Genomic DNA, 22,640 nt, shown 5'->3' with positions numbered 1-22,640 from the left:
GAATTAGTAATTCACGCAGACCACACAACGATTTAATTCGAACGACTAATTTGGACGCAATTTTAATTCCAACAATGCAGACTACGCTCTAACACCGAACACGAATAAACAAAGCTCCGATACCAATTAAAGACACGAATCAATGACACCGAAAACAAAGATATTAGCCAAAACACGCTAGAACATTTATTGAAGAAATCTAACTCGATCAAAACCTCCAATATTTGGTGTGTACAATAATCCTTAACCCTAAAATCCCTACCCATAGCACATTAGCACGGTATATATAGACCAACAAAAACATGAAACACTATAACTTAGATTTCACTAATTATTTAGACACATAATTAGCAAACACAAATAAGGAAATTATTAACTAATCATATTTGAGTTGAACTTATACTAGACTCTAATCATTATTGTTGTAAAACTCGATCCACACATCTAGCCATAACCGAGCTCAAGAAATTCGGCAACAATTTTGATTGTCACAGATCGAATATCACAACGGAGTCCGGGTTCGAGAACCCACTCACTCAATAACTAGTATGAAGAAATACCTCCCTAATAGATGATAACATAATATAATTTGAAACAGTAATACTATAAAAGTGTAGATATATTAATAAATCAGCCTTCTTTTATATATACATTAATAACTTAAAATTTTGATTGAACTAAAATGTTCAGCTGCTAAAATGTTTTACGTAATATTCTTATACACCTTTTCATAATTTTTAATTTCTCGAAAATATTATATCAAATAACAAACGCAAGACTTAATTTGGCAAAAAAGAATATGCAAATATGGCAATATGCTTGCACCAAGCTTGAGCTAACTGTAATAATGAAGATTCTATAATCAGTTATAAATTATAATTATTAAGCTTATTTGTGAATGAATACAGAAAGCAGAGGGGGAACATACGCCACAAAGCACAAACAAATCAATACTAAATATCTAAAAATAAAAAACTCTCGGTTTGTTCTTCATCACAATCACACTAAGCACAATAAAAAGCAGCTATCCTATACAACCCACACCCTCAAATTAACTGTGAGAAAGAAAAGGTTAGCTCAGCTTCACTCTCACTGCTGATATCTTCTACATAAACTAGTCAGAAAAACATACCGATATCCATACCCGCCCATTTTTCTTCTTACTTCATCTTCGCGACCTATGGGTATGCTAGTTACAGCATTCCATTATATAATCAACTAAAACAAAGTAATAATCACTGTTCCTCATTTTTTTGTTATTGGGTGCTTCGGGTTAATCCACCTCGTGCTACGTTCCTGCACATGTCAATTAAAATATATTGGCGAACTTATAAGTGGTGTCTAGACGGAAATCACTACGGGTATTAGGGTATATGTTAAATAGGATGGTGGAATTGAATTAAAATGGAATTTAATTAATTAAACTCACTCACTCTATGACATGAAGGAAACTCTGTTTCATTTTATATTTATGGATCTACTACCATGGTATAAGGGGTTTATACAAAGCAGGCATGGCTCCTAGAAATTGTTACATTCCTAGTATTAAAACTCGCGTAACTGAAAACTTTCAATTGTTGGGGATAAGAATGGAGTATAAGTTATAACATTAACATACTTGGCTGACAGCTGCTGAGAGGAGCTCGCAGGAGTCTTTGAATTTCCGATTCGTTTCGCTCTATTGTCCTGTTCTTTATCAATACGCATAGCAGCTACCTCTTTTTCCATGGCCGCTACTTCCCTTCTCATCTTTTTTGCCTCTACCTCCATAGCCTTTGTTAAAGTATCTACTTTCTTTGCTAACATCTGAGACCAATAGTATCCAAACAATTAACAAAAAAGTATTAGTGTGTAAAATAGTATCTTTAAATTTACATTACATAAAACATATTTTAGTTGAATAATTGATCTAAGAGGCTTTATCCTCAAAGATACACTTTAGGTAACTCTCAACCCGTTGAACTCATTTAATGTAACCTTTTGAACTTAATATTCTAATAACTTTTTACCCAATTGACCAATTAAATACTAAACACAACCCAAATTCGACCATTTATTATTAAATTGGTTTGGCTAGTTGCCTCTACTTCTTATATAAAAGAGAAAAACTACAAAAACAAAATTTAAAAGAAACATATGAACCTCAATGGCGTCATCCTTGTCTTTAAGGCTTTGATCCTTTTCATGACCAGATTTCCTCAAAGCAATCACTTCTTTTTGCAGCAAATCATACAACAATCCTGGTACAGTATCTTCTGTTTCAGGTTTCTCATCTGGATTATCTTTCCAGGAACTAGTAGGAGTATCATCATTTTTCGTTCCATCACATGATTGCCCACTATTAAAAGTAGGACTATTACCCCCACTTGAGATAAGTTTACCCCTGTCGAGTGATCGGGTCCCACCATCAAATGACTTTGATGTACCTTTTGCATGCCTCAACACTGAACTCGAACCAGAGGGAAGTGTTGATCTCATTTGAAAAGATGGCGATCTTTTGGGTAAAAATCCATTAGAGGCCAATTTGTTAAAATTATCTGCACCACCCAAGGATTGGCGACGTGAAGAACAACCAGTGTTTGGTGATCTCAAAGTATCTTCTAGAACCCTAAGTCGTAGTTGATATTTTTCCTATATTAAATTAAGAGAATTAAGACTTGAAATCATGAGAAAATATAGATCTTTGAGAAACAATAAACAGTATGTCACCTTTAGCTGAGCCTCAGTCTTTGCAGCACGGTCAGTTATAGCTAGTTTGTCCCGCAATTGTTGCATTTCACCCTGTTAACAAAGGGTAAACTGGCAAGTCAATAATTAGATAGCAGAAATATAAACACGATGTAATGGTAAAACTTAACAACAAAAAAAGGTAAGGAACACCTATATAAATAACAATACCTGCAAGAACCTTCTTTCTTCAAGCCATTGCTTTACCGGCATCACTTTGTCATTAGCATCTTTCCATTCATTCGCTACAACTGTTGCCACTCTATTTGCTGTGACTTTTGCACGAGCTAGCTCTCTGTCCAAAGTTTTTCTTTCTTCCTATAAATAAAAAACACCAAGTCAGATGGTTATGAAAACTGAACATAGCATATAATTAATAAAAAGTACAAAAGGAAGCAGCTTCAACCCATTTACTAGTGAAAGGGTTGATTCAGGTTATGCTTTATCTCCAACAGGTCAAATAGAGCTTGTTTTTACTAAATAAAAATACAAAGAAATGGATCGAATGTGTCAAACGGGTCAAACTTTTTGAATGTCACCCTAAGAGAATTTGCAATGCTTAAAACCTCCCAACTCGTTCTGTTCATTGAAGTAGATCATTGATGAAATAAGATAATTATATTTGCCACTCAAGCTATTTTTATTTACAAATTTAATTCTCAAATTTTGGACAAGGGGTATTTAAAGAGGACCCATCCAGCACCAAAAATATCCATTTGACCTGTTACCTAACCAGTCCATTTTGCAACATCTAACATAAAATTATAACTCCTACAGACAGAAAATTAGTTTGGTTTACATTCATCTCTTGAACTTTTCGTTGATAGTCCCTCACAGCATTTGCAGCCGCACCGCCAGCAAGAACTGCCTCTTCAAGCTCCCGTACAGTTTGGGTAAGTTTTTCCACCTCAGCAACCTTTTGACGGTGCATTTTATCCAAAATTTTATTTTCCTCCTAAAACCAAAAATAACCATGAATTTTAACTCGGAAAACTAGGAATCCCGATTAAAGGCGTCTATTGTAGGGCATAAAAACACATAATACCTGGCAAATTTCTATCTGCTTCATCAACTCCTGATTTTTATTCTGAAGATCATCCACCATTGATGCCTTTGCCAAAGCAACCTGCACAGTCCTTTCGGCTTCAAGTAATGCAGCCTCTTTTGATTTGGTTAGTCGATCTAAGGCTTTGTTGTCATCTTGAAGTTTAGCAATCTGAAATTCAAAATAGCAACTTAAACTTATGATATTTCATCCCCTGTGGGTTGACTATTGATAAAATTTATCTGTACCTCTTGTCTTGCCAACTTAAGCTCGGCTTCCAAAGGTGCAAGAATGGCCTCAATCGGAGGCATATCATCATCTTTCTGAGCTGCATGAACCCTTCGTAAAGTGGCTTCTGCTGCAAACTGAGCTGCCATAGATGCTTTTTTCTCATCGTTGATCTTCTTGATTTCCAGATTCTAGATTACCAAAAACAAGTGTATCTAGTTATATGCAATGCATGGATTGCTCTGGGTTGTGTTTTATCTCTAACAAGTCAAACGGGTGAATATAGAACAAATTTAAGGGGAAGCGAGGAATTTGGGTGGAAAGCCGCCACTGCATAAAACCTCCTAATCAATCTAAAATAGAAGACTTGTAAAAAATCATAATTTCGGTCATATTTGACACGGTAAGTTAACATGCATAATTTACATGTTTCAGACGAAATTCTTTAGATCAACTGATCAACCAGTTGTGAACCGAATTAAAAACTTATCTGTTTTGACCTGTACCCAACCCGTCCTGCCCACTTTTTGCAACTTCAGGTGATGATAGAAGTGGTTCAGTCAATACCTTGCTTTCCAGAAGAGATTCTGTCAACTTCAGCTTCTCGTCCACTTTTGACAACTCTTCAGTGAGCTAAGGATCAGAACTATGTCAGTTTTAATACCATTGAGCAATATAAGTATAAATGTATACTGATCCAGTGTCGTCAAAATTTGATTAAGCTCTAGCATTAACTTTAAATTCATTAATCTATTACTATTTATGTAATCTTACTATATCTGGCAGTACTAATTGGGTTAAGCATCGCCAACTTTCATTTACTCTTCTCTTTTGTACTTCTAGTTACATTAAAAGGTGGCACCGGAGATCATGTTCGTTGCCTGTGAGTATAAAATACTTTAAATATTATTATCTGTTTTTTATATCACAAACTTTCTCATTGTAGGACGTGTAATGTGTTTGTATTGGTTTTTGTAAAAACAGCTTCTGTTTTAACTAAACGCAATCACCTGGCTGCTGTAAGATAACACACATATTTTCTCCTCGTAGCTAATAAGCCGTTTTTAATAAGTGTTTTTGTAAGCTTATTGCATTTAGAATTTCAGATAAAGCAATAAACTAAAAAGGCATCTTAAAAAGTCAACCCAATCACCCTACAGTAAAAACAAGCATGACTACAGGACGCATTCATATCAACCATCCACGTATATGGATAACTGCATATAGTCATCCGTATTAGTCTTTCCATCATTGAAATAATTACTTCAAATACTGATTTCCTTATCTGGTACCTGGGTTTTAAGTTTCATTCATCCTCCTCCCACAAAATGCATAAAATTATCAACTATATAACAAAGACAGGTATTGTAAGCTACGTATGTACAGATACAAACAAATAATACTGAAATTAAGCCGTTAGGCGCGCTTAATATTCAATAAAATTTCTTAGGGCTAGAAGCATGTCAGAAACTTTGCTTTGCTTAATGAATTTTAGAAACCTACGCATAACAACAGCCTAGCCCTTACGGGCATATAGAATGTTGTTCTAAGTCAAGCGAACAAGATTAAAATCTGAGTACATATAATCTTAGTTAATCTATAACAGAAGTCATTAAAAAATCAAACACTAAACTATACTAGTAAAACGGAGATGATCGATATGTTGCACAATGTGAAGAACGTGAACATTATAAATTTCCAACAGTTAACTTTTATTATGATAGAAAGTCATAACACCCAATAGAGAAAGCATAAAACAAAATATGAAAGTTATTCTATAAATCATATGGTCATATTTGATAAGTCATCAGTTGCACTACATCTCTTATTAACATAAACCCGTTAAAAGGAAAAAACATCTAGATTTCGCGAAATAGAAGAAATTAAAGTTATATCTAAAAAGAAGAACCACCAAATAGAAACATGAAAGCAACAAAACCATATTCTATGTGTAACTTACGAAATAGACTAAAAACCAAACAATGAGTATCTCAGACAACGACATCGCGCACTTTATTTTCCCTTCAAAAAATTGATATCAACATCAAATTCCATATCTAAATCATGTAATTACATAACTACCAGTCATATTCTTCAGGTAGATTTGATAATCACATCACAAATCATAACAAAAGAAAAAATCGACCTTACAACTTAGTCTACGAAACAGACATATTTTTAAAAGAAAAAAAAAAGTAATTAGCATCGTCTTAGTCAATGGAAGAGCAGATCTACGGAGCAAAAGTCTACAACATGCCATCTATACAGCATACGAATCTAAATTCATATATAGTTAATTATTCTTAATAAGTAGAAATTATACATCATAATAGTTATAAATAGTAACTATAACTATATAAATATATAAATATATATATATAGCAATGTCAATATAAAAAACCACAAAAACTCCTCGTGAACATACGTCTACAAAAAATACTTTGAAGTACCGGTAGGCCAAATTAGAAGAACGAAACGAGTAAGTAGAACGATTTGTACGCAGAAGTTATACCAATACACAATCATATAAACGTGCGATTTAACGAGTTCTAGAGTTATTTTTATTCAGTTATTAATTCGTATCGCCACATACTTCGCGAATTAACTTGATCATATGTAAACTAACACTTAGTTTAACCATATGCGAATGCATATAAATACACATAATAATTTACACAAATAGAGAGACACATAATACCTCCTCAACCGCTTTTTCTCTAAGGCGTTCAGATAATCTGAGCGCTTTAATTTCAGCTTGTGATTCGCTCAATTCTCGATCCTTATCTACACACAAAAAATATATAGATACACAATTAATCAATCAATCAGATCATATATACATATACATATATATATATATAATGAATTACCTCTAACTTCATTTTCTAAGCGATTAAGTTCAAGCTTAACCGGATCAGATCCATGAAGCAAATTAATAAGATCATCAGAATCTAAACTCGGCCTCACCGTAGGTCTCCGACGACTACCTGTACCGGAACCTCTCATCAACGGCGTCGTATCAGTAACCGGAGGGCGTACATTGCCGCCGTTGGTATACTCTCCGGTGAATAGAATCTCCGGCTCACCTTCGCCGGAATATTCCTCCATCGTTTCGGATCTTATCGCATCAATTATTAGTAGCTAAGTTGGGGCTTTGTGAATGAGAAGTTATTATTTTATAAATTATAGGAAGGAATAGGGATTTAGTGTGAGAGAGAATTTTATTTTTTTTCGTTTGAAGTTTTGTTCACTGTGGTAGACTGTTTAAGACTACTACTGAGTACTGACTTTCCGTTTAAATCTGCATCTTGTATGTTATATTTTCTCTCACTATAATTGTGTGTGCGTGTGTCCCTGTTTTTGGTTTGTTTTTTTTTTTATCATTTCCCATATTTATTAATTAATTGTTAATATATATTATTTTAACCGCATTTATTTAAATATAAAAAGATGGTAATTTTAGACGTGAAATACTTATGGTGCGTTTAGTTGAAGAAAATGCTTTTAAGTTTTTCATTTTTAATTTTCTAGAAAATGAAAAGGTTTTTCATTTCTAAAAAACCCTTGAAAATTTTGAAAACGCATTCAAAATAAAAGATGGAGTTTTTATTTTTTCATTTTAGAAAACTAGAAAACATGTTTAAATTCACTTGTTTTCTAATTTTAGGTTTAGAAAATAGAAAAGTGAAAACAAAAACTGAAAAAAACAGTTTTCTAATTTTAGTGCAAAAGTTGAAAAAGAGAATTTTCATTTTCTAGGAAAACTTTTTTAAAAAATTACAATTTGAACGCGTTTTCTGTTTTCTATGTTTTCTTGAAAAATGAAAATGGAAAACAAAGGAGTTTTCTTGAACTAAACGCACTCTTACATATTTATTTTCTAATCTCTAAAATTCATAAAGATTCAAACATTTTATTCATAAAACAAAAATTATTAAAAATTTAGTATGTGAGAAGTTACACATCTAAGCTTAGATATCAGCTTTATATTTACTTTTCCCAAATATAAATTAATCGTTAATATATGTTGTTTTAATCAAATTTAAACTAGAAAATCTTTTGACAATTGAATTTTACTACGTTAACCTTTTTTTTACTTGAAACATCTTTAATTTTAGATAAAATTATATCTTGCCCACCATAAGACAAAAGAAAATGATCTATTTTTTAATTGATACCACTTATATAGTACAACATTATAATGCTCATTTGATTATGTATATCCAAAAACCTATGGAAAAAAAAAACTACTGATCTCGAATTATGTTATATAATATTATATATAAGTTATATTTAAATGCATATGTAATATAACTAGGAGAAAATAAAATGAATCCACAAAGTTTTATAAAACTGGATCAACTTAGACAAGTTTTTTAGAATTCTCGGTAAAATGTTTAACAAAATCCAATAATAACAAAAAATCAAATGAGAAAGACAAAATCACAATGAGATAAAAATATCATAATTAAATTATAAAATCGCAATAAGATTTTAAAAACCACAACAACGCTGGAAAAATAGATGTTTCTTTCTTGAGGCTTAATAATTGAATTTATGTTCATTGAGAAGGTTTTTTTCAATCTCGGGTTAAAACAATTGATGTGTGAAAATCGAGTTAAATTTAAATACTATAAATACTCCGAATCAAATACCACACACAATTGGGCAGTGGACCCGTCCGTATGCAATGTAGACTAAAGTAAGTCCTGGTTCGTTCCACAGAAACTACAAAGAGCTAGCGAGTTTTAAGTAGCTAAAAAGAGTTTGGTTTTTAAAGACACCACGTCATCTTGATTTTTGTGTTGAAAAGTTAGTTGATTGAAAGAGTTAGAAATTCCGACGAATTTATCGAAAAGAGAATTGTCGTATATCAAATAGAATTAAAAGATCATCCACTTCGACTCCATGACACACATTATTTAGGTTTCATTTAAGTTAAAACCAATTCAATTATGTTGATTTTATAACGAGGTTAGACAAACAACTCACTAGTTGGCCACCTAGCTTATTACCTTATCCGACCTATTAACCAATCTTTCGACCCCTAAGTTCCGGTGACCACCTTCCCTATCAAGACCTACTAAATTAACGAATTTGTATTGTTATTGTAAACAATCTTGTCTATCAATTTTACCAAACCGTTAACACTTTGAATTCTATTATCTATTGTTGTTTATTGTCTTGTTACCACAAGTCTTTGTACCCAATTAACTAGAACAATGTACTCCTAAACTTAGATACCTCTAAATCATTCATACATTATCAACAAAACAGTAGATAAGAGCACAAGAACTCAAAACATTAAGATTACGACAAAACGTTTAACAATCAACTAGAATTCAAAAGATTATGCAACCATTATTCAATTTGTCACTTCATCTCAGTAGATGATGAAGTTATTTAGCTAGACATAATCATAAATAAGTCACAAATAGTAAAAGAAAAAGTAAACATCTTGTACCAAAGTGCGAAAGAGAATGAAAAGCTAAGAAAATCGACGTTTGAATGCCTTGAAACTCACGAGCAACCCTTAGATCTTGGTGGACGAAAAAGCTACTGAATATTGCCTCAAAGAACCCTAAAATCGACTGGAAGTGAATGTATATCGAATGGGAGGGTTTTGGTCTTGTATTTATAGCGTTTCGCAAAAGTCTTCACAAACCGACCTACAGGTGCGGCGCACCAAGCATCAGGTGCGGCGCACCTGACCTTGTTTCCAAAAAAATATATGCCTGATATGCGACGCACCAAAGGAATGGTGCGCCGCACCTCCTTACTTGCTCAATTCTTCCAAGTTTCTGATCAAAATATGCTTCGCACCGACCTTCCAGGTGCGACGCACCAGCCATGTTTTCAGTTAAAACTTGTAGTTTTCACTCCGTCTTCACTCGTACACGTCCACGAACCATCCTTATGCATCTTTTAGTCATCCAAAAGCCGTTTCTAACCATTTCACCTGTTCTAAGCCTGCAATCACTAACAATATCATCAAAGCATCGAATATACATATAATTTGCACATAATTAAGATTAAAACGTCTTAGAAAAAATATGAGAATGTATATATTAATGGACATATCAACAATATATGTTAGACATCTTGCATTCACAAGTAAGCCAAATTATTTAACGAACTTTTTATTAATGAAAATTGTTTTAACTTAACACAGATTTTTTTATTTGTATTCTAATGAAAATTGCATTCACAAGTAAGCCTGCAATCAGGTTTACATTTATCAACTAGCATTCATTTTGTTTATCAACCCTTCTAAAAGTTTATGGATACTAAAAATTTTTAATTATAGATTAAAAGAATTTAAAATTCATCAGAGTAAATCTAACTGTTCACCCAAAAAATGTTTTGATCACAATTCCACAAGTACCGAATTTTTCTTCACCCCAAATTTAGATTAAATAATATAGTTAGCCTAGTGATTCAATTAGTAGTTTATTAAACATCAAAAGATTTTTGTTAGTAAAATCACTAGTCAATCATTTCTTTATTTTTTAATGGTGAAATAACTAAATAAGGTTAAAATAGTAATTGTATAGTTGAAGAGAAGTATCGTATAAACAAAGTCGATATGGGAAAGGAGTGGAAATGAAAAGCAAAAGCTGCTGGCTTCGCCCTCTGGCAATGTTGCTATACCTTTAAGAATCAACATCCCTATCATAATTTGCCACCACTTATTTATATATTGTATATGCATATGCATTATGTATTATTTAACCAATAATCCAACATGCGTTGGCCTTTCATAACATTATTGTTTCTTTGTTTATCTAACAAAACATAGGTTTTCTTTTTCTTCCCTTTTTATTTTAAATAGCTAGAAGAATTTCTTTGAAATTTCAATATATATACTCGTGATAACTTGGGGTGTTCGGTATGATGAAATGAAAAGAAGAGAAAATGAACAAGAAAGAATTTCTTGGTTTGTTTGCAATAGATAATGAAAATGAGAATGGAAAAGTGAAAAACAATTCCATTCTGTTCATTGGGGAAAAAATTGTTTTTTTAAAATTTATTTATGATGTTATATGTATTCAATTTATTATTGTTTAAAATTTTATATTTTTTCATATTCATTATCTGTGATTACCAGACAACATAATCTATTATTCTTTTAAATGTTCACTCTATTTATCCTTCTCACAAATCACTTTAAATATTGATGCTTTAAGACTTTTAAGAAAATACATGTAGTGTTGGAGGTCAAATTTTGGGGGGATGGGTCTTGATTAAGCCTTTAAATTATAAACGAAGTTGTATTAGTTAATGGGAAAAACCAAAATGCTCCTAGAAACATCATAGAATCATCCTTTCCTCTCACAAGCTTCCTCTTGAAAATCACTTGATTGAATATAAAATCTCTCTCCCTTAAAAATCATGGTGGAAACATACTGCTAGAAAGATATACTTGTTAACCCCTCAGTTAATTAGAGGGGGCTAAACAATAAACATCCTCCAAAGTATTGTGCTTTAGGCGGTCTCACACTTAGCTTCATGTCATAACCGCACATGATGGTTACAAGCTATGACTCATATATAATTTTAGATTTGATGTGGAAATTCAACCTATCATAAAGGTGTATAATTAGGGATGCAGTTTATGAACATGTCAAAGTAGTGAATTAGAAACCTGACTACGAAGAAGAAGAATCAAGTGAGATGAAGAGAATGTTTACCTTGTTAGAACCACATTAGTGTAACCGTCACTGATCATGTATCATTCTTGATATGATAATTGATGATAACTGAAATCCCTATATCTAGTAAATATATAATGGGCTTATTTACTCTTAGAGACGTAGTATAGAGTTTTTCCATTAGATGATTGGAACTATGAGGACTAATGTGATACACATTAACCAAAGGGGTTGAATGTGTAAATATTCTCATTATAAATAGCAAGTCATAAACTCTAAGTTAAGGTTAATGAGACACTAATCCCTCACTAATTTTCGTGTTTCTTTCTCATCTAATTCGCACATAACATCAACCGAATTCATCCCATTATTACTCAATCATCTTGTTATGGGAACCCGAAATCAATAGCAATCATGCTTTATGCTCTTACAGGTTTCACAGGACGATTAAAGATGTTTTATCACTCGAATCGAATCATGTTTATTCCAACATAACCATTCATTCCGGATCCACCGAAAAATTTGGAACGGAATTTAATTACAGTAGAAACTCTATAAAATAATACACTTGGGACTACCAAAATTTATTAATTAAAAGAGTTATTCATTAATCGATAAATTAATAATTTATTAATTTATATATTAATTAATATTTTATTACTTTATAGTAGAATACTTAGTTTATAAACACCTTTCAAGCTTCCACTTAATTATTGTGTACAATGCATGTATATCAAATAAACGTTATTGGAATTAATAAAGATGATATCGGTGAAGAAGATGATGAAAGTTCTACAATGGAGCCCCCTTCGCGAAACGAAGCTATTAAAGTGGCAATCACATTGAACAATTTCTTGTTGAGCTATGAGAAAACAACACCAGAAGTTCTTACCATGCTAAGGAAAATTAGAGACGAGATTCAAGGGGAAATTGATTTCAACAAAAAACAAAAGACAATTGAGTCATTTTTCAAGAAACCTTCATCAATCATTCATGTAATATGCTATATATAAGGAATTATTAATTTATATTTTATATGGGATCTAAAGAAATTGTCAAAAATGTATTATCTTATAATTTTAGCGAATTATTAATTTAGCATCCTATCCCCGAGTCAGGATCGACAAAAAATATTATCTTAGAAAGTTTATTAAATAATCGAGTATTAATTTATCAAGTTTCTACTGTAAGTGACGCTTCTTCAAACCCAATCTGTTATGGAAATTAAAAAGGTATTCGTTTAATTGCATGGATTTTATAAGTTGTAAATCTTCCCTCTAGTCATATATATTTATTCATTAATAAAATAAAATACAGTATAATACAAGAATAATTTTAAATTATTCGAGAAAGACAAAAATGCATAAAAGTTAAGCTTCATTAAAAATTATGGATAAAAAGTGGGATTTGATGTGCGAAAGTGTAGTTGTTCCCCAACTAAGAAACTACACTTCAATTTCATTAAAAGTAGGGTCATACTAATTAAGTGCGAGTTTAAGTGAAAATCCATGTTCCTAATCATATAAACATGATAAAGACAGTCGCTCACTCGCTCATACTTTGCTAATTTATGCTCCCATCACAATTAAGTTGACGTCTACCAAATTCCTTGAATATGGGGAGAATAACAAAACAATTACTCCAATATAGATGAAATATATATTAACCCATAAGTTAACATTTAGATAGAGACTTGAAATTTTGAGATTTTAGATTTATATTCGAAGAAGCAATAGCCAACTTCTCAACAAAAGAAACATACGTTTTTTTTATATTACTTTGATTAATTTTTGGTATTTTGTTAATGTTTGTTTATTGTTTGAGATAAATTGTTATGGTATTGTTATATTTCAACTTTTTAAATTTATTTTGCTCTCAATTGTAGTTTAAGATTTTGCTCTCAATTGTAGTTTAAGATATAATACGTGCCTTGTGAATTAATTAGCACCCACACATGTCTAATTAGCTGCAACCTCGAAGCTTAAGTTTTTCTTTTTGAAAATTTTTTCGAGAGTTGCTTTTCAATCGTTTCAAAGATGTTAGTTTTCATCTTCGGATATAATGTATTCCACATAAATATTAACTAATTTTTTGTTAATCGTAACTGAGCATGATAAAATCACAATGAAGTGCAACTTTGGATTCTAGTTTATCTTCAACGCCGAATAAAAAATACATTGCTTAAAACCATTCGCGTTTTTCGTATCTGTCGAAGAACAATATTATTTTCAATGTTTTATATGGACCATCTCATCAAGTTTGCATATTGGGACCAATTTGTTAAAAAATTTGGGTTTCTTGTTCCGTCTTTTGGGCCGATTGTGGGGAGTTTTTTACTTTAAAAAATGATTAGTTGACCACAAAATAATTCATGTCACTGGCTCATTGTCCTTAGGCCTCTTTCAATCCAAGACACATTATTCTTTTTTCCTCATTGCCACATCAGTTTTTATACTCTTCTAAATCATCTCTTCCTCACTCACTACCAAGGTTTAAAAAAACGGAAACGAGTTTCGAAGTGTTTTCCCTTCGCCTCAAGAGGCGTAAGCCTCGAGACGATAATAAAAAAAATATAGAAAATTATATATCTAATATCTTATATTAAAAAATAAAATACTAAACATCAAATAAAGTTCATAATCAATCAAATAAGATAATTTGCACCATCTCCCAAGTCATCAGCTTCATGGACCAGATCATCTTCATCTTCAAACTCATCAATCAAATTTATTGGAACACTTTTTCGCTTCCTAGATTGTTTAATTGAAGAAGAGAATTAATTGAAGAAGAGAATTATTCACAATATTATTGAAAAAGAGAATTAAATGAAGAAGATAAACATACCTTCAATCCTTGCCGTCTGAGATCAGAAGAGGAAGATAGCAGATGGAGCCCTGAATCGTCCAATATTATTTTGTATGTATATTAATTGATATTTAGAGTATTTTAGGTAAAGATATGCCTCCAAAAATATATAATTGGCTCCAATAATTGCCGCCAATATAATATTATTGGCTCCAATTTTCCCGCCAAATAGATATTGCCTCCTATTTTTGCCGCCAAATAGATACAGCCCGCCCAAAAAAATAAGGAACCGCCTCGGTCCGTTCCTCCGCCTCATACGGTTCTCCACCGCCTCAACAACCCGAGGCATACGTACCAAACCAATACCCTGAGGCGCCGCCTCATATACCCTACAGCCCCGTTTCGCCTCGAAACGTGCCTCGAGGCGCGCCTTATTTCCGTTTTTTTATACCATGCTCACTACCAATCCTACCTTTTTCTCAACTCTTCGTCATCTCTTCCACAACTTTATTTATTTATATTTTATATTTATCTTAAAATAAATAAAAATCTAAAATTATATTCCCAATTTTATCTAATTTTTATCCATATACTTTCATATATTAAAGTAAAAGCTAAAAAAATAAAAAACATTTTTCTAAAGTAAAAGATAAATTATGTAATTCTTATATTTTATATCTTATAGGGATCTAATAGAAAATACAAAAACAAAAAACCAAAAAATTAGAAAAGTGGTCGCTGTTGTTCTTCTTCTCCAACCATTCTTATACATATCTATACATATATATACACCCTGCATATGTTTTTTAAAAAAAACTTTTTTTTTTTGTTTGAAATCAATTTCGGACCCACACACAAGCTCCTTTCTTCCGTCCTTCACCTTCGATCCAACGATGGTCTCCATCGATAAGCTCTACGAATGAGTCCATGCCAACGCCTTCCTCGTCGACGAGGCTCACGAAGGAGCTGTCGACGGTATGTTGGCACCGACCTTAATATATTTGATCCTAAATTTTTTTTAGAGATGCTAGAGTGAGAAACAAATTCTTACAAACTCATGATTCACCAATTAAAACCAGGAAGAAAAAAGGTGAGAGAAAACACGATCAAATATCATTGGTCCAATTCCCATGCCATGTAAATTTGTAAAATTATGTTTGTAAATAGTTTGTAAACTTAACATTTTCCAATTTTTGTTTATAAAACCCAAAAGTCCTTGTACAGTAATACATTTTAACCCGATTTTCATTAAATTTTCTTAAATGGAAGAACCACATCTATTTTTTCAAACATCGTCATGACACAATATGACGTTAATCCGTTATGAAGCAAATTTTAAATTTTTTAACAAGTTATTTGTTTAAATTTTAAATCATCTGATAAAATTTTGAATAAATAACTTGTTAAATCATTTAAAATTTGCTTCATAACGGTCTATCATGTCGTGTCATGACGGAATTTGAAAAATTAGACGTGATTCTTCCATTTATGAACAATTCAATGGAATCGGTCTCCACGCAATGTGTGGGTTGCGTGAATTATTTGAGTATAATAATCATAAACATAACTCGTGTAGGTACATGTTGAATCTAAGATGAGATTAGATGCGATTAAACTTGATAACCTTTCCTATTTCAGATCCAAAGCTTGTACTTGTGAATTGTTGGTTAGTCTGGTTTAGGTATAATCATGAGGGTTGCTAAACTGTGTTTTTTAAGGCTTGATCATAGAATTAGTTTGATAGCAGACTGTGTTGTTCGTGCAGGCGATCCAACAAAAAAGCAAAGTAGTGGTCTCTTTCTTTCCATTACGAACGACACATTTCACCTACTCCCTCCCCGTGTCCACTAGTGCTCCTGTCATGAGAGAAGAGAAGGCGAAACACCGCCGAAGCAACATAAGCAGGCTTCTATTGCTACGTAATAATAGAGCAGGATAGCCTTTTGCGCCTATATGTTTGAATTTGAGGGTAAAGAGCTTGCTTGTTCTACGGGATCCGACGCATCCAGGAGAGCGAAAGAGTTATTTGATATCGTGAAGTCAAATATTTTGCTTTATAGAGGTACGTAATTTGGAACCTTTAGAAGAAAAGGTGCACGCTATGACGAATGACATCTCATTAGCCGAATAGTCTTCTAATTGTCGTTGATAATAATTATGCATGGGACTAATTACTTTTATTAATGAGCAATTATTATTCATGTTGTAGATCATATATATTTCTTTCATAATTAGTTAGATGAAAGTATGAAACCTATTTTCCTGATTATAGAGAAAAATGATAAATTTTGCACCAACCAAATAGGTATAATTGTTTAATTACCTTTATTAAAGCAAACCAATGTAAATAGTAAAATACAATTTTAAAAACATAATGTACAATCATCAAACCATTCCAAATTTTATTTTATTTTATTTGAAATTTTAACATTAATACATAGAATATTTAGCAAATAAATAATGAGAATTGTTAAATGGTCCACTTTTTTACTTCTTAAAAACCTCATAGGTTGGAAGTTCTGATATTTTTTTTTTTTTAATTTTTTTATTTTTTTTTTAACTTTGGTTTTCATTAAATTATCAATTTTCTTACACCATTAACTTTTTTTAACTATTATTATTGATTTTTACGGATTTAAATCAGAAAAAGAATGTAGGATCCCAACCAGATTTTTGGGCCCCGACAAACTTTTTATACTTATTTTGTATTTAGTGGGTCAATTCTTTTGTTCTAGCTTCTTATATTTATATATTGATTTTTCATACATAAAAGAAAGTTTAATTGTGCTTATTGGAGTTGACACATCCATGATATTGTGTTTCGGGTATTGTCGTTAATGAAGAAAACACATATATATGACAACATAAAGGATCATTTCGCCCTCGCAACGCGGGGCTTTGCAACTCCTAGTTAACATTAAGTTATCAAAAACCTATACACTCCAATGCAAAAAAACCTTTTCCAAAAACTTTTCTCATCAAAGTATTCTATTAGTCTATTACTAATATTTATTATTTATAGTAGAAGAAGGTGGAGTTAAATGAGAAATATCCCAACAACAAGTCTTCTGTCTTGATCCCCGGTAATAATAAACCCTTTAATATATACGAGTATATATTTTTTGGTAAGAAATAAGTAATTTAATGACATAGTTGCTTGAACTCATACAATAGATCTTTATGATATTTATATCGATAAACTTCCACAAAAACCCATCAAATTGAGCAAAAAAAAAAAAGGATAAAATATAATAAAACCTGATCACTTGTTCACCATTAGGCCATTGATCATATTGCAGCAAAATGTGAAATGTGTATTCCTCCTCCTTTGACTCATCAACCCGGATTTCTTGATCTTCTTCTACCTAGTTCTTCAAGATACGGTTAACTTAGAGAATAGAGAGTCTAAAGGACGATAAATTTCACATTCACTTTAACTCTTCAAATTCCGCTACCTACAAACGCAAAACAGATTTTACTCAAAAAAAGGTTGATGTTTATGAAAACACAAGAGTCATGGACTTATGGTCGATGGTTTTTATAGATAATGTGTAACATGGAATATGTTCAATTTGGGTTTTTTGGGCAAACTTACTGGTTTTTTAATTCAACTTTTGGTATAGAAAAACTTGGTATTAGAACATAAACGTACTACATCACGTTATATAAATGATACCTATATAAAAAAAAAATTTGACTCTATAAACACAAAATCAAAGTGATGTTGTTGAGGCGCAAAAAATAAAATGTGTAACCACACAAAAAAAAAAAGTTACCCACTTACCCCTAAACAATTCGGGCATAATCCGCTTCTCTCTTGCCAAGCATAGAGGCATCCAAGATGATAATGGTGGGAGCATTTTGTTGTAATCCTCGGGTTTTCACTGTCATATTCTGCAACCAAATAAACTTTCAAGTATAAACGGATAATTCCTGACTAAAAAGTAATAATGGCCCATTCTTACATTATAAGACCTTTTCTTTACTTCCTGGGTCCAAAAGACTGACAGCCCAGCCCATTATATCAGAAGAGTTATCTTTTGACTTCCATGTCCTTAAGTATATTAAAAATTTGTTCTTAGGAGTAATAGTTAACGTTGTTAAGCTACTAAAGTTTCAACCCTTGGGCAAATTAAACTCTTTTTTACCTTTTCTGAGAATGTATACCTAGGTTGCACCGAAACAGATATGGCAAAGGGGTACGGGGACGATACGGGTACGAGAAACGGCAAAAAAAAAAAAAGATATGGGGACGGCAAGGATACGGCAATAAAAAAAATATATATAATAAAAAATATATTAAAGAAAACTCAAAATAGATAGATATTGATGTAAAGTGTAAACTCAAAACATACACATGTTCCTAATCCACAGGTCGATTAGAGTTTTTTTATGGGCTGGTTCTAATTTGAAGGGTATACAAACACTAAACCCTAAATGGGCTAGGAAGCGTCCCCAAATTCCCCCGAAACGTCCCCCAAACCCTTCCTCTGCCGTCCCCCAAATCTGAAATGTCCCCATCCCCCAAACGTCCCCGGGACGGGTACCTTGACCAATCAGACGTCCCCGTGCATCATAGATGTATACAAAGAAACTTGAGGATGACAAGAGAACAAAAAAATAAATCAGAAGGATTTAATCGATCAAGTCACGACTTTTAGTTGGTTCGAAACTTCTAATGTGTCTGGCAGGGTAAGATGATTAATTAACATAAAATTATGAAGAGTATAAAATGAAAAAGGAAAAACTCACCTTCAAGGCATATAGGGCATTCGTCATCTCTTGATAATTCCGAATCATTGAATAGGTTATATTTGTGAGGGATCGACCCCCCCTTACTTTCACTAACGACTTCTGGTTTTACTTGTGATCCGTTCTTACAACTTTTCTCATCACCTGGCCTGGTTTTATCTCCTCCAAGACGATTGTCACACTTTAGAAAATAACGAGTTCAAAGTTAGTCAAAAGAATTATTCAAAATTATGCAAATTGTGACAATTATGGTAAAGATTTGGACTTAATGATTGCATAAGTATTCAAAAGCTCCAGATATGATACAGAACCAGACTTTAACTCATTATAAGTAACAATCTTTGATTTTGATAAAACGTACATTTGACTTTGAGGGTCAAACACTCAAAGTAGTGTTTTTCACAATATTAATTTTTTGCTCAAAGTAGTGTTTTTCACAATATTAATTTTTTGAAGTACAAGAAAAACTTTCATGAATAACTTGATATATACTTGAAATTTACTGCATTAGGATACATTTCAAAGTGTCAATTTGAAAATCAAAGAACACTGGTTCATAGGTGAGAAGTTGTTGGCTCTGTGTTTTACATAAAAAACACAGAAATAATCAAGATTTATGTATGTAACCTTAAACAACACGAAAGCATAATCTCAATTAATCATTAACCATATGGCATTAATAAATATACCTCATTTGTTCGATCTGCTTGTACAGACGAACCTGCATTGGCTTTTGCAGTTTCATCAACTACTTCAGTTTCTACTTGTGTATCATTTGCATTAACTCGCACTATATTAGTATGGTCTTCAGCCTGCTGTGAACTTCCAGCAATCATGTCATGTTCTACTTGTGGATAATTTACAAAACCGTGCTCATTCTCAGGTCCCGTTGATTTTCTTCCAAGAAGATAGTCACTCTAGCATTATTCAATTTTATATAGATAATGTCAAAGATATGGAATTAATGTCTGCCTTTGATATTCAAAGGCTACAAGTATGGGTTTAACATCATATTTAACTGAATAGTTGAAATTTACTATAAAAGTGCAACGAAAAACATTTTGGTAAGCAAAAAAGCATATAGATTTTGAAATATTACTCATTGACCCTAAGTCAAAATGCACAGTGCTGTACAGAATATAAGCAAAAACTATTATGAAAAACTTAAATTATAAGTGATCTTCTAAGGTTTAGTGCCTAGTTAGGCAGTTTTAATCACAATTAAGCATGTTAGATTTTGTAATGCATTGTTTGTACATAAATAAGTAAGGTTGTATTAAGTGGGAAACCGTTTGCCTTAGGCAGAGGTAAAGGGTTCAACACTCAATCCCTGCAACAAGGTTGGAGGTTCTTCGGGAAGCAGTCTCCAGCTCAGGGTAAAAGTAAAGTTGTCTATAACTCACATCTCCCATACCTCATGGAAGATGTGATTGAATACGGTTGTTACTTTTATTTTGAATTATTTGTGTATAAAACATGTTCCATATATACTTCCATCTACATACATACCTCATTTGTGTGTTCTTGTACCCACAAATCCGACTGTGCCGGTGATCTTCGGTTGATGACATTAGGTACTTGATTACCTTCATTTTTATCGGAAATTTCATCTTCTTCATCTCTTGCACCCCAAAAACAACAAAGCAAGATTCCCATTCGATTTTATCTAAATTAAAGCACTGAAAAATATCTTTCACGTTAGTTTCATTGTTGCAACTTAGAACACTATGTATAAGAAGCTTTTACAATGATCATTAGCACATAATACACACTTTAAAACATTTTTTTAGCATTATCATTTAACTCAAACATGCATGATACACTTAATTATATAGCCAAATAGGTTTAGTATGTTTGAACATGATCGTTAACATTAACATGATCTTCTTTTTTGAATGTGCTCGAAACTGATTGAATCAAGAAAACAAATTAATTCTAGTTACAACTTAACTTCAAATAAAATTAAGTTCGACTTTTGAGATTTGCATTATTAGAGTATTAGACATCAAAATTTAAAAAATAACAAAAGAAAAAATAAATAAATTTCATAATAATGCAAGTACCCAAATACAACTCAGCATGATAATTAATTAGTTGCAGATTGACAAAAAAAATAGTATACGAAAAAAAATCGACTAACAAGCCTGAGAAGGGTTTACGTACCTTAAGGCTTAAGCTAAAACCCTCCTGGCGTTTAAGAAACTAATTTTTTATATAGATAATGATCATCAGCATACGATAAAAACGGATATAATTAATATTATAATCTTGACTATAATTAAGTAGGAATTTTTTGTAGATGGATAGAATTTAACAAAATAAGGACTCTTGAGTTATGGAAGGAGTTCTTATTTAGAGTTACTTTAGTTAAGTACATGCTAAACTAAAACGTCGTTCTAATATATGTGTACTTAATTTATTAGTTACTTTAATTTTAATTTTATCTTTCTAACTTAATTGTAGATTGAGAAATGATTTATTAGCCTAAAGAATTAGCCTAAATATTAACCTAATAATCTAAGCTTAACACCTGTCACCAATCAAAAGTTTTTAATTTAAATCCTTTTTTACCCTTATTAATTTATTAAAACAATTAAGTAAAAAACTATATTAACACTTCTTTCTTTTAATCACTTTAACATTCCCTAAACCTATTTTCATCCGCCCGACTTTCATCACGCCACCACCGCCCCATCTTTTTGGCCTCAAGATTAAAGTAAGTTTCTAATGTATAGAATCTTGTCAAAGTGTTAATTGAATCGACATACATATATGTATATATACTAGTTTTGCATTGTATAATGAAACTGAATCCATTCTGTTTGTCTAACTATATATTGTTTTATTGAATACATATATCATTATCCTATACATAGATTGTCTTAGTACTTTATTTATTTAGCATGATAAACTTTATTGCAAAATATTTCATATGTTGCTTTTATAATGTATTTGATTTCTCTTTTGTGTAGCATGTCTAATTTGTTTACCGAGTATACAACCGGGATACCCAATGTTGATCTTATCGAACAAATTCCAAGTTTTGGACCTATCGAACCAACTCCCGATGTTGAACCTTTTGATCAAACTAAGGATGTTGAACGAATCCCTGCTACTATCAACCAAGATATTCCCGAAGTTGGTATGAAGTTTGATTCAGAAGAAGAACTTTCTTGTTTTTTTTTCAAATATGCCTACGATACTGGCTTTGGAGTTCGAAAAATCAACTCAAGAAAAGAGGGTAATAAAAGTTATTACAATCTTGCATGTTCCAGGGGAGGTGTACACGTGCCTAAGAATGAATCAAATACAAGATTGTCGAGTAAAATAGATTGTAAGATGAAAATTAATGTCATTGTTAATGGTAATGGAAAATGTATAATCATCTTCTAAGTCCTAGAAAGTCACGGTTTCTACGATGTCACAAAAAA

General features: G+C 31.9%; 1 protein-coding gene across 1 annotated transcript; it reads right to left on the bottom strand.

Moving 5' to 3' along the window:
- Positions 1–836: 836 nt before the first annotated feature.
- On the bottom strand, positions 837–7,334 carry LOC122596025 (microtubule-associated protein 70-2-like). Its single transcript, XM_043768522.1, has 11 exons — positions 6,871–7,334; positions 6,699–6,784; positions 4,568–4,633; positions 4,021–4,191; positions 3,773–3,943; positions 3,527–3,682; positions 2,899–3,045; positions 2,710–2,781; positions 2,143–2,631; positions 1,619–1,806; positions 837–1,296 (listed from the first exon to the last, which is right to left on the bottom strand). Exons 1-11 carry the CDS (start codon positions 7,106–7,108, stop codon positions 1,257–1,259), a joined length of 1,824 nt encoding a protein of 607 aa, XP_043624457.1. The 5' UTR covers positions 7,109–7,334; the 3' UTR covers positions 837–1,256.
- Between the last annotated feature and the right edge of the window lie 15,306 nt (positions 7,335–22,640).

Source organism: Erigeron canadensis, chromosome 4, assembly GCF_010389155.1.
Source record: "Erigeron canadensis isolate Cc75 chromosome 4, C_canadensis_v1, whole genome shotgun sequence".
NCBI classification, from domain to species: domain Eukaryota; kingdom Viridiplantae; phylum Streptophyta; class Magnoliopsida; order Asterales; family Asteraceae; genus Erigeron; species Erigeron canadensis.
This window is presented reverse-complemented; position numbering and strand designations above follow the sequence as displayed.

Coding starts and splice junctions, on each gene's coding strand:
- LOC122596025 (XM_043768522.1), bottom strand. CDS start 7,108: ATGGAGGAATATTCCGGCGAAGGTGAGCCGGAGATTCTATTCACCGGA. Junction 6,785..6,870: donor CTTAGAAAATGAAGTTAGAG/GTAATTCATTAT, acceptor TTTTGTGTGTAG/ATAAGGATCGAGAATTGAGC. Junction 1,297..1,618: donor TCTCAGCAGCTGTCAGCCAA/GTATGTTAATGT, acceptor TGACATGTGCAG/GAACGTAGCACGAGGTGGAT.